The sequence below is a fragment of the Protopterus annectens genome, chromosome 3.part0 (assembly GCF_019279795.1).
Source record: "Protopterus annectens isolate FY-2018-M chromosome 3.part0, PAN1.0, whole genome shotgun sequence".
NCBI lineage: Eukaryota > Metazoa > Chordata > Ceratodontiformes > Protopteridae > Protopterus > Protopterus annectens.
The window spans coordinates 366,805,701-366,819,134 of NC_056731.1; the positions used below are offsets into that span (position 1 = coordinate 366,805,701).

The following is a 13,434-nucleotide window of genomic DNA, read 5'->3' on the forward strand; positions in this document are numbered from 1 at the left end:
CGTGAATGATACTTAACCCAATCCCCACTTCTGCAACAGGCTGCACTAATTAATGAATGTAGGACTTCCCTAGAATGCTATAAAACCAGTCTGGATGCCAGGATGGGCGACAGCAAATTTTGACTGGGGATGTGTGGAAGAAGTCTACTTCAATGGAGAACATTTTAAATGTCCCTCCAGTACTGGGCAATATAGACTAGCTTTCTCAATGGTTCCCTGACCATAAGCTTAGTAAGAACCCATGAATAAATCAGTTATGCAAAAAAATAAATAAATAAATAAAAAAGCTGGACTCCCGCAACTCCGCTGTTGAGTAAAGCCCAAATATTACAATTTACTGTTACAATGATTGTGAAGTGAGACCAATACAGACTGATATATAAGACTGGGGGAATATACAGAGATAAGCTGAGGAGGTCAGAAATTATACAAATTCTACATGCGGATACTGCTGACATCGGATCCTCTCAGAGAGACAAGATTATGGTGAGCACCTCAACATAATACATCTGAACACCATAGGATTATTATACTCATGCTAACTGAACTTTCTCGGCTGAGAAGCTGTGGAAATCAAATAGCTTCATGTAAGGTAATGAAGAGCATATAAAAAAGTGTGCTATTTCAAGATTTGCATGATGTATTCAATAGCATTTACATGCATTTTAATATTTCTTAATCTGATAGAATCCCAATCTGGGAAGCAAACATTTTGACATAAAATTAAAAAGGTATGATGGTTTTAAGGAACAAAAAGGCACATATTATAATTCAAATGCAATTAAGCACCAACAAATACCAAAGAAACTAATTTAAATATATTAATAAAATAAATTTAGCCAAGCATGTCTTAAATAACAACAAAGCTGAAAATGAGAGAGACAGAAAACAGATTAAGATTTTCTACAGTACTCTCAATTTACATTGCATAGATATTATAGTATTCTTAATTTACATTGTGTAGATATATTCTTTTCATTACCTCTTAAACCTTTGGTATGAGTTAATATCCTTGATAGAGAAATGCCATACAATAGTTAAGGAAGTACAAATTATTTGCCACTGGATTTACTTGCTTGGAGAGGTACTTAGATCAGAAAGTGTTCTGTGAATCTACGGATAACTGTGGGCATATAACAAAGGATAACTGTGACATAGAGAGGTGTCTCATGCAGGATGAGACAAAATGGCACAGACAGCTGGAGAAAAGCTAGACCTGGATTCTCAATAATTCTTTCTCAAAGTATATTTTCTTGTAAGTAAATCTGGTGACAGAGCATTTTACACTTCAAATAAAATCCAGATTTTACTTTATCAGGGCGGAGGAGAAATACTTATTGGACATAGTCACTTTTCCCCACATGGAAACAAAATACATCATTACATGGCCACCATTTTCTGGGAATCTATTTTATAACTTGTGTATCTTGCCAGATTTTTCACTAACTGGAATGAGAAGGATACCCACGAATGAAAGGTAAACATTTTTCTGCCTAACTTATTTTCCCATATGGCAAAAAGTTGCTTGTTCAGCTTGAGTTTTGCATCCGTCTACACATATTGCCTGTATTTCTGGAACACATGCAAGACTCTCCAGTAGTAACAGTGGGTCCCCTTTTCCTCAAGTGTTTGCTATAAATACAGATACAGTGAGAAGTTAAACTATGCCTAACATTTTGACTAACTGTTTAGTAGTATAAAGGAAATGAAAACAAACAGTGAGACTGACAAATATTACAGTGCAGAAAGACCGGCACTATGATCCTAGTAACTTGATAATTTGCAAAGTAAGGTACTATATCATAATAACCAAACCACACAAGAGCTACCTCAGCCACTTACCTGGTCACACTAAAAAAAATATCACCTATGTCATTTGTAATGTGACTCCAAGAATGCTCTCCTCTTCTTATAACAGAAGGAAAAGTGCATTTGCACTGTAACCGTGGAGAAATAAGCAAATCATTATGCTACCAAAATATGTCCTGGGTTTATTAATGGCTGCATGAAAATTGAAATAAAAGAAAGTTGCTCTCTATTAATACCAAAGTAATATATGTTTGTAAATTAAATTACACAAAATTAACTGAAAATTATCTTTATTAGAAACCTGTTCAAGATTTTATATCGAGAACGGATTCACAACATTTCAATAAAATAATGATGCATAAAAAATCTATTTCCTTAAAATGCTATTTTACAACACATTTTACATATAATTTAAATATTGTGACATTTTAATACAGCTTTAAACAATGCTTATAACATCATATAGTTTACATTACTGTACAAAAAATAAAAATCTATAAGGCACAACTAGAAATGACTTTTTTCACAAATATCTAAGGTGCCCCCTGCTGACATTGCTTATAACAGTCTACCATATAAAATGTCACAAAGTTTTTATATTTTATTTGGGGATTTTAAACTAATACTTCAAAAACTTGTTTTAGTTGAAAAACTATGTTTCTGAGAAAAATAACATGCAACATCTTGATTTTTTTTTTGGGGGGGGGGGGCTGGCTCCTGGTTTAATCATATTCCAGTTTAGGCAGTAGGATGTCTGGCAAACTTCTGAACAAAGACAATAAAACTACCACATACCTAAAGCCTAAAAGTAACCATAGCCTTATAATATTTCCACTTCTAACAGTAATGAAAAAATGAGTATCATGTCTCCAACCACAGAGACATTTTATACCCTAGGGTAGGATGAAATATGAATGGGTTTTACCAATGATGACCACATTTAAGAACTCGTTTTATTTTTAATAACTACTGGAATTAGTGCCCAAGTCATCTGGGAAAGCTGCATTTACTGCAATGTCAATAACACAGGACTGTTGTCGGTACTACATGCCCTAAAAATATGCAGATATGAACCTTACTTATTGCCTACTTATGGCATCAGTTACTGTGCTGGAAAATGCAGTTGAGACAAAGAGAGATACTTTGTCAGAGATATACAATAGATAGCTGTATCTCACCTACTCAACTCCAACTGCTTTGGGGGGGGGGGCTAAAATAACATTTTTTTGGGGGGGGGGCATTCTACACAAACCATCACATGTGACTGTAGTGCTATGTAGAAAACAAAAGAATCTGTTGCATTTTATACATAACATAAGCAATATAACAACATGGTAAAATATGAACTCAACTCTTTTCTTTTCTAAAGATGATGTTGCTTTCTGTATTCAAGCTGTGGAGGCAAATGGTTCCACTTAAAGTATGTTAGCAGAAAATATGCAAATCTAAATATACCTGAGGAGTTTTGAAAGATAAACATATTTAAACAAAAAAACAATTAGAGAAATGCATTTATACTTTAAAATTGTCATGACAATACAGGACAACAGACAAAGAAAAAACACACTAGCCATGAATATTAAACCTCATTTACACTCTACTTGTATTCTTTTTAAGCTGCAACTGCTAGTGGAGTCAGTGGATTTTACAGTTTTCTTCTTCCATTGGATTTTTCAGTATACATGTTCATCTCAGTCATTCCTTATTCTAGGACTTGACTAAAAATATGAGTGCTCTGAAAACAGAGATGAGAAGACTACAAAAGTACATAAAATTCAAATAGAGTTTAAAGACTGCCCAAATTCATCAGCAGTTACCTCCTCTCCAAAGATTTCTGCATAAAGAGAAAACAGTGAATTTCATTTACTAAATGGAGACAGTCGTAAAAACAAATTTGCAAACACTGTGAACTTAGTTTAACAGCTTGTCTAATGAACATGAAATCCACATGGGATATGGGGCCACAACTTTCTGTAAACTGAGTATGATGGGGCATGTATCCCCATTCACACCACTAGTCCACTCAGACAGTAAAACTATTCCCATATATTGGGCACTGAACTTAGTTCACAAAGAAACATGAGTTTCATTGACAAGAAACTCAGATTTTACCTACAGATACACAATGAAACATGAGTTTCATGGACAAAAAACTCAAGATTTCACCTACAGATGCAAAGTCAGAAGAATAAATATGCTTATAACAAGCTCTCCAGATTTAGTAAATAAACTCTCCAGTTAACTCTTGCAATGTACTAAAAGGTTCTTCAAACTTGAAACGTTTAGAGATACCCTTGGGATCACTTGTTATGCTTTCATTTTCTGACTGCCGGCATTGTCCCAGTGTATATGAAGCTACAACAACCAATTCCTCTGTTACTGGATCCTGAAATTTTGCTTTTTCTAAGCATGGAGCATCGTCCTCTTCTTGAAAGGGTGCATTTAACTCCGTCTGAGATGTACCAAGAAATACCTCTTCTGTATTTTCAGATGTATATGAAGTTGAAGTGTCTGATTCACTATCGTCTTTCAACCATGGATGTTGTAAGCCCTTCTCAGCAGATATCCTGTCCCTAAAACATAGTGTACAACAAATGGAGTTAAATAAATCTTAATATAAAGCAATGAAAGTATGCTTGTGATTATAAAAACCCACAGTTAAGAATATATTATGGACACAACAGCGCTGATGACAGGAAAACCAAAATGCAAGTTTACTAGTGACTCAGTTACCAGGAAACTTATCTGATAAAAATGTAACGAAACACAGTAACAGTCAGCAATACACATTTATACAACAAAATTAAATCCCTAAAAAGATCTTTGAGAATCAATCCACAGCAGCTGGTTAGACTGGTAGCAGTAATCCAAAGGAAGGCATGGAAGATGTCTAGATGGCCATCTACAGCTAGTGAGACTTTTAACCCAACATCACATGCAGATAAGGGTACACACATACACAGACAGACACACACACACTATCTCTCTCTTCAGGTCTTTAATCTGTTCCAAAGCAACAGTAGGAAATCTGTGTAGGCTCCTACAGCAAAACAAGAATAGAAGGAAAACATGAATTAGTGTGCATAGAGGTTTGACAACAGGGAAAAGCAAAAGCTGATGTGCACCTTACTAAAATGACTTAGATTTTACGAGAAATGTAATAAAAGAACATTATGAAGTAGGCCAGTAGTACAGACATTCAAGTGAACAGTCAAACAAGCTTTCTGATTTTGTGTAGGATATGAAAAATGAGAAGTTTTAAGCATGTCCAGGGTGTACAGCAGGATTCCTTTCACTAAGGCACCTAGACAAATACACAAGGAAGTGTAAGGACAACCCTTAAGTGAATCTGGAATTAACATTATGTAGACACTCTGGATACAACTGTGATTCTATCCTGATGTCAAAAACATAAGGACTATACTTATAAAGATGTCAGCACATTCAAGTAGAAAACTAAGGAAAACACAACAGCAAAAATGCCATTTAGAAAAGGAAACACAATACATAAATAGTAACTACACAGCAGCAAAAGACTTTAAAGACATTTCTGTTAGCATATCATATGGCTAGAACACACTATTACAGGTACGGATTCTCCTCAGACTTTGTTCACTAGTGCCTGACTACACAACAACAGATAAAAGGGCCACAGTTATATTTTATATTAAAGGTGTGCAGGAATTACAGTATCACTTCTTCCTCAATTTTACTTTTCCTTCTGGGGCCAAGCAGTAAGTTTCAGAAGGGAAAGGAAAAACATGCTGACCAAGTAAGCAATAGGAGTAAATGGCATGTGAAGACTTAGAGTAGCCCTAAACAAACAAATACGGAAGGTACAAAATGCAGATCTTTGCTGTTATAAATACAGCAAGGACATTTTCTTCCACTGGGATCAAAACCCAACCCAAGTACTGTAGTGAAAACATGACCAAACAATAAAATGGAATCTTTGTAAAACTAGAGCTAGAAGGTGGGGTCTGGTCAGTGAGATGATATCTGCAGCTTGAAAAATTTCTGTGGCTAATAGGAGATCTAAAGTGCTGAAAGGAGAGTAGGAGTAACATGCTACTCCAGCCGAAGTGATAACTCTGTTCGGTTACAGACTGTGGAGCTCCATTCTGTCAACAAGTGGTAAACTACTCCATATGTTAGGCAAACTAAATGAAGTGTACAGCATTAGTCAAGATCACCAATGACAAAACAAATCTCCATATAGAAAGAAGCTGACTGAAACAACAAGGTGGTAGGAACAGGTACTGTAGCGAAAGATATGAAACCTTTGCAGGCTGAGAATCAGCAACAAAAGTAGTAGGTAGAGAATCTAGAAAATAAGTCTAAGTGATTTAGCAAAGTTGATACATTTGGCATCCAGGAAACGCATACAAACACACTTTCATGCAGTAAAACCAAGTAATTACATATAGACGTCCATCAGAAAAGAAAGACACAATCAGTGCCACCTTGACTTACATAAACACAAGGAAAACATGTTTTCAAAATGCTTGCTTCAGACTATTTATAAAGGTTTGCTTTTAGTTCAAGATAAAGAAACAAAACCAGCCACTCTTAAGAAAGACCTTAGTCCATGTGTTGAACACACCAAAACCAGTTCTGCTGGTTAAACTCAGTATAAAAATGTGCACACTGTTTCCATCACAAAACTGAACATCACACATCTTTAAAGACTGTTGACCATCTGAAGATGAAGCACCGGTTTCCTCTGTTAAAAAGATGCTTTCCCAAAAACAGCATCGATCCTTTTAGTTCATGGTCTTTCTCTCTTTGACAAACAGGAAGTAATCCAATCTAACAATACTTTGCATTTGTTAAGAATCTCTCTCTCCCCGTTTCTTTCTTTTTTCAGATTCACCGCAGGTAGAAACATAGTCTCCTATATATTTCTAAGGCATACATAAAGTCTGCTCAAATAGGGCATTCTACCATGGTGAGCTCAGGCTCTCGTTAGGCAAGAACCACAAGGCTCCCCTTCCCCTGTCTATATCTCTGTTTCTGGGACACAGCAGATAATCAGACACGCAGTTTATATTTGTTCAGACTCTCTCTTCGTTCACATTCACCAGGAGAGAACATAGGTTTGGGTACTATTAAGGCAATCACAAAGTCTCATCAGACAGGCCTTTTACCCATACTAAACTCATCATTAAGCAAGAACAGGGAACTCCTTCCCCAGCTAAACTCAGCCAGCAAACTAACTTCAGGACTGAACTGCACTCCACTGAATTCTCTTTCCTTTCATACATCTAGTTTTTAATGCCTGTGCAAGTGATAACCACTTCCTTTTCTTCAGTACCAGTTGGCTTTCTGGGTTTAACCTTTCAGCTAGCTCATCAGTGTGCGACCAGATTAACAATTCTTAGCCTAGAGTCTGTGGGTGTTATTAACATTTGGGGCCTGTTGGAAGGTGAGATGCCAGAGGGGCAGCCAATACTAAGACAAAACACATAGGTTCCTAAACTGGACCCACAAGACAGAAAAGGATGACATCAAGCTGTATTATGACAGTGTGAAAGAGTAGTGCATAGCAGCAGTCAGACAGCAGAAAGATGTACTAAGGTGACACGATACTGATGATGAGTTGTTGTTACTGCACTGTAGATGAAAGGTTATAGGGCAGCTGTGACAAGCTGGTTTTGGGGATTGTTTTTTTACTTATTTATATTTATTTAAATTCATTTACCTGGTAGTGCACTGATAAATACTGACCAATTTCAGACTCAGCCCGAGTGAAATACAAAACATTTCACAAAGGAAAATACAGAAATGTAAGGAATAACAGAATAGTTCAGATTAATTACATATAAAAAAATGTGTATATACATTCCAGTGAGCAAGCACAGTGCAATGTACAACCAAGCAGAATGTAATGTACAATATATACATTAGTTTCTAAAGCAGGTCAATTTTCAGTGAATCTTGTGAGAGGAGAAGAAACTTGGAAAGGAGACCGGTTAGGTGATATGTCCTGTGTTGAAGAAGAAGAATTTGGCTCGGATAAATAAATGCTTTTGAGTTGCATTCTGAATTTAGAATACGCATTCATTTCCTTAATGTTGGTGGGTAGAGACTGCCGAAGAGTTGGTGTCCGAGAAAGCATGTGCAGTGCTGTGGAATATGGTTCTATGAGGTGATGAGAGTCGGTGTGGCTTGTGAGCAAGTGGCTCAGGTTGCATGAGGAGTTTTTTTCCCCCCATGAAGTCTAGCTGAAAGGGGAGTAAATGTGTGGAGTTACAGTAGTTTGTAGGGTTGGGATCCTAAAAGTAGATTGTTTGTTTTATGGGTAGCCATTTGGCTTTTTTTAGGAGGATACAGGGATACTCACAGAGATGAGTTTGTAATAAATTGGCAGATGCTGTTAGAGATAGTCTGGATTGCGGCAATGTTTTTCTTGTAGGCAGAAGCAAAAATTGGAAGCCCATATTCAAGTTTAGAAAGGAGAACTCCTTTGCCAATGGCTGCACTGGCTGGTTGGAATACAGAAGGGATCTTTATGGTTAAATTACCCTGGCTGCTACATTGTTGTGTGGAGAAGGTAGGTAAATCCCAGTGTAGTGGAATACTACTGCTTAACACTGAAATCCACTGTATTTAAATGAAAGGCTTTAAGTGGCCTGTTAAAAACAGAAAAAAAATGGAAGTGGCATACAAATGCAGAGAGGCAGTTGAGTTATCCCAAAGAAACCACCAAGTGAAAACAGACGTATGAAAAAGGAAGCTAAATTCAAAATTTGTGAAAGCTCTACTAAGCATAGAGAAGAGAGCAAACTGGAACAATATATTTCCACAGAGAAGAGAAAAGAAGTCTTAAACTAGGCACCACTGGCAAAGCAACGAGTCCTGCACTGCCAATAAAACAATCATGTTGAGAGACTGTGGGGCAGATAGTCTCCAAGATCACAGCAGGATCGGGGCGTGCAAGGAGAAGACACTGGCAGCTGTCAGAAGAAAGGATACTGGCAAACAATGCATGTAAAGAGCTATTCTCCATTCACAACTGAAAGCAGCAGAGCATATTTTACTGGAGGTAAGCAAGATATGAGCCACAGAGAGCAGTGAAAATGATAGTGTTTCTTCCTCATTTTTTCTTTTTCTGACTACTTAGCTAAGCTCTGTAGCTGATGGAAGCATAAGAGATGGTGAAGTGACAGTGGAGCGATGAAAATGGATCAGCAGTGGTTGGTGTGTTGTTGACTATAAAATGCAGGATTTACGAAGGGCTTTGGAGTCACAGACAGTGGAACTAATGACTAGCTGATCAAGAGGTGTGGAATACAAGGTTCTCGTTATGTTGTTTGGAAGACTGAGGAAGTTCACTGTGGATCTCTAGGGACCCCAGCCTAAACACATTTGCTTTTAGTTCGCTTTAAGCCTTCCTGCCTCAGTGTGCCCCTTAGCTACTACTAGACATATGTGATATCCCTGCTTTGTAGCTATAGAGAGTAGAATATCATCAGTTATATTGACTATATTATTTAGCCCTTCAACTATACTTGATTTATTTCTTTGGAACACTTCTGGAGTTGAAGACATACCAAATGGTAACCTCAGAACCCTGTAACAGCCAAGTGTATAATATGCACAGCTTGGCACCATCTTCATCTAGTTTAATTTGCCAATATCCTTGGTTATGTTCAAGGACAGAGATATAAAGCATTCTTGATACCAGTTATTTAAGAATCTAAAGTGGCTAATGCTTTCCTTCTGATCCTAGTTGTTGTGTATCTATACATATCCTTAATTTGTCCTGCTTCACAGCTGTTACCACAGTATTCATCCACTCAGTCAATTCAGTTTGCTTCTGTGCAGTACAAGTTTTGCTCAGTTCTAATTCTGAGCAAAACTAGAAGTCTTTCCAGAAAATTATTCACTGGTTTTATCTCATTAGCACCTATGTGGTGTGGAATGTCACACATCTTGCAGCCTGCACAAATCTTGCATCTTAAAAAGCATAAGATAAACATAAATATTTTGTGAACAATAAAAACCTATATTTATTAAAATTGTATAAACATCAGTGTTATCAGTAATAAATATTCTTTACAGTGACAACAGTGCATTCATAGCCTTTTCCAAAAATACTAATATATTGTAATGAACACAACCCCTAATTAATTTTTTCTAAACCTTCACAAAATTTCATATAAACTACAAAACCTAGACGTATATTGCTAGAAGATGTTTGTTAACCAGACAATCTTTCACATGACAAGAAATTCTTCTATAAATGCTTGTTTACGGAGATATTTAAAGAAATATGAAAAAGTACAGTTGTGTACATTTACCATAAATGTAGATGTTCGAGTGTATTCACTGTTGCAGTCATCACATTTGGGTTATCTGCCTGCAGGTAGCCCTCAGCCGGCCTGAATACCAGAGTCTTGGATTCCTGCATCGGATGCTGTCTCTTCTTCCATGACGTCAGGTCGTCAGGGGTATAAAACATGCAGCCGACGCCATTACATCAGCTTTTCTTGCCCCAGATGTCAGGTGCCCCCACAAATGGGAGCATTTATATATTATGGTACACCTCCATCAAAAAGCAAATACACCAGAAAGGTTAAATACACCAAACAAGAAGGAAAGGTAGAGCCAAGAGAAGTCAGGGAGCTGGAGGGGGGGTAACCAGGACTGCAACAGTGAATACACTCGAACATCTACATTTATGGTAGGTGTACACAACTGTACTATGCTCTTTGTGTTTCACTGTTGCAGTCACCATATTTGGGTTGATTCCCAAAGCTAAGGAAGGGAGAAGGAAGTTAGAGAGCATTGGGGCCAGTTATTAAGCCCTGCAAGACTGCAAAACAACAGAACCAGCTCTGGATTTAGAAAAAAATAGGCATGTGGTAATGCTTGGTGAAGGTATGTATGGAGCTCCAGGTAGCAACTTCCAGGATGTCCCTGGTAGGGACTCCTCTGAGAAAGGGTGCAGAGGTAGATGCAGCCCTGGTGGAATGTGATCTTATCCCTTGTGGGGTAGATTTTCCATGGTGCTTGTAGCAGAAATTAATGCAATGGGCTATCCATTTAGAAATGGTTTACTTTGCAATGGCCTTCCCCTCTGCAGCAAATGCCACCAGCAGTTCAGATTTCCTTTGAGGTTTAGTCCTGTCCAGGTAGAATCTAAGTTGTCTGTGCACATCTAAGGAATGCAGTATCCGTTCCCCTTTATTCTGTGGATTGGGAAAGAAAGTTGGCAAATGAATGGACTGATTAAGAGCCACACTGGATACCACCTTGGGCATGAAGGATGGATTGGTTCTGAGGGACACCCTGTCCGCATGAAAGATGATGAAAGGCTCCACTGCCATAAGGACCTGCAATTCAGATACCCTTCTAGCTGAAGTGATTGCTAAAAGGAAAGCTGTTTTCCAAGAAAGAAATTTTAAGTCTGCAGTAGCAGCTAGCTCGAAAGGAGGTAGAGTGAGTTTCTCCAAGACAAAGTTAAAGTCCTAGGCTGGGGTTGGAGCTCTCCTGGGTGATCTCAAAATTTTGGCCCCTCTGAGGAACTGCTTGAGCAGTGGATGAGAGAAGAGGGGGAGGTTCTGTGTTATGAGCTGAAATGGCTGAGGCGTGGATTTTAATGGAGGAAAAAGACAGGCCCTTGTGAAGCATCTCAGTTACGTATTGTAAAATCTGAGGTAAATTGGGCGCTGCTGTGCTCATCCCTTGAGACTGGTTCCAGGCACAGAATCTTTTACATTTTTCCTCATAAGATTTTCTAGTACTAGGCCTCTTTGCCTCTAAAATGATATCCATCACAGGTTTGCTGAGGGATGGTAAAGGAGAGATTAAGAAATTAGCCAGGCTGCAAGGTTGAGTGTTGGAAGCTGAGGGTGCAGAAACTGGTTCTCCTGCTGAGACAGCAGGGAAGGAGTCTGAGGCAGGTGCCATGGAGATAACCATGACACAGGAGGTACCAGTGTTGGGGTGGCCAGTCTGGAGCAATCAAAATCATCCTTGGTTTGTCCTGTTTGATTTTTAGTAGTATTTTTGGAGAGTAGAGGCAGGAGGGGAAGGCATAGACTGATGGGTTTTTCCAGCTGAAGGGCAGAGCATCCACTTTCCAGGCTTGTTTGTGGAGAGTCCTTGTGCAAAATTTGTCTAACTGGTAGTTCTGGGGAGAGGCAAACAGGTCTATATCTGGGCTCCCCCATTTGCTTGTCAACATGTTGAAAATCCTTGGTTCCAGTTTCCACTCGTGTGGGTCCATGAGGTTTCTGCATAGTCTGTCTACCAGTGTATTTAATTTTCCTGGCAGGAATTGAGCTTGTAGGTACACTTGGTAGCTCAAGGCTGTGTTCCACAATGCCATGGCTAGTCTGCAGAGGGGGTAAGAATGTGTACCCCCTGCTTGAAGTACCACATAACAGTGGTGTTTGTCAGTCTTTACCATTAGTTGTCCTGGAAGAATGTGGTCCTTGCAGGCTGTCATAGCATTTTGTACAGCTAACATTTCTTTTTGATTGATATGCAGGTGCATTTGACTTGGGTTCCATTTGCCCTGAATGCACTTCCCTGCCAGGTGAGCCCCACATGCATAGTCTGATGCATCTGTTGTTAGGGTTTGAGCGGCAGGGGGTGATGTGAAAGGTAGTCCCTTGTTTTGGTGGTAGGCCTCTGCTCACCAAAGGAACTCTAGACGTAGGCAAGGTATGATAGGAATCACTGTTTCTAGGTCTTGAGAATGTTGACACCACAGGCTTTTTAGGTACCACTGTAGTTTCCTCATATGCAGTCTTGCATATGGAATTAGAAGAATGCAGGAGGCCATGAACCCCAAGGCTTGCAGTATTTGTCTTGCAGATAGCAGGGTTTTTGTGGCCACTTGTTTGAAGTAGGTTGTCAAATTAATTTGCTTTTCTGGTGTGAGGTAAGCCATCTGGGAAGTTGTATTCAAGCTTGCTCCCAGGAATATAATTTGTTGACAGGGTACCAGGTGTGATTTCTTTTCATTTATGGTGTACCCCAGACAAGTTAGAACCATTTTTACAAAGGCCAGATGATTCAAAATTATGTCCTGGCTTTCTGCCTGAATTAGACAATCGTCCAGTTATGGGTATATTTGAATATTTTTTTGCCTGCAAAATGCAATAACTGGAGCTAGGCACTTTGTGAATACCCTGGGTGCAGTAGATAAGCCAAAGGGCAGTGCAGAGAACTGATTATGCGTGTAGCCTGCTTTGAAGCATAGGTATCTTCTGCAAGATTCCCTGATTGGGATGTGCAGGTATGCTTCTTTTAAGTCTAGTGTTGCCAACCAGGCATCTTTGCCTAACATAGGAAGTAACTGGTGAAGAGTCAGCATCTTGAATTTAGGAATCTCCAAAAAGGTGTTTAGAGTAGACAGGTCCAGGATAGGACGCCATGAATTGTCTTTTCTGGGTACCAGGAAAAGTCTAGAGTAGGAACCCTGTCCCTTTTCCTCTTCTGGTACCAGTTGAATAGCCCCCATGCTTGAGAGAGAAAGTACTTGTTTTTGGGCCTCTGCCCACTGATTTGGGGGTAGGTTCGGCCACCCACTTGGTGTTGGCAACGTGTGGAAGTGAAATCTGTATCCCTGGGACACTATATTTAAAACCCATTTGCCCTGGGTAACGAGTT

At 38.8% G+C, this 13,434-nt stretch overlaps 1 protein-coding gene across 3 annotated transcripts in view; it reads right to left on the reverse strand.

Annotated features, from left to right (window-relative positions):
- Nucleotides 1-2,082: 2,082 nt before the first annotated feature.
- Nucleotides 2,083-13,434, reverse strand: part of STK17A (serine/threonine kinase 17a) — an 805,673-nt gene continuing 794,321 nt past the window's right edge. For 2 of the 3 annotated variants that reach the window (XM_044064814.1, XM_044064816.1), the window contains one exon: nucleotides 2,083-4,382. In XM_044064814.1, the coding sequence (XP_043920749.1) occupies nucleotides 4,028-4,382 (355 nt within the window). In that variant the 3' untranslated portion in view covers nucleotides 2,083-4,027. The remainder of the gene's footprint in view (nucleotides 4,383-13,434) is intronic. The other variant, XR_006363967.1, reaches the window with a different exon arrangement.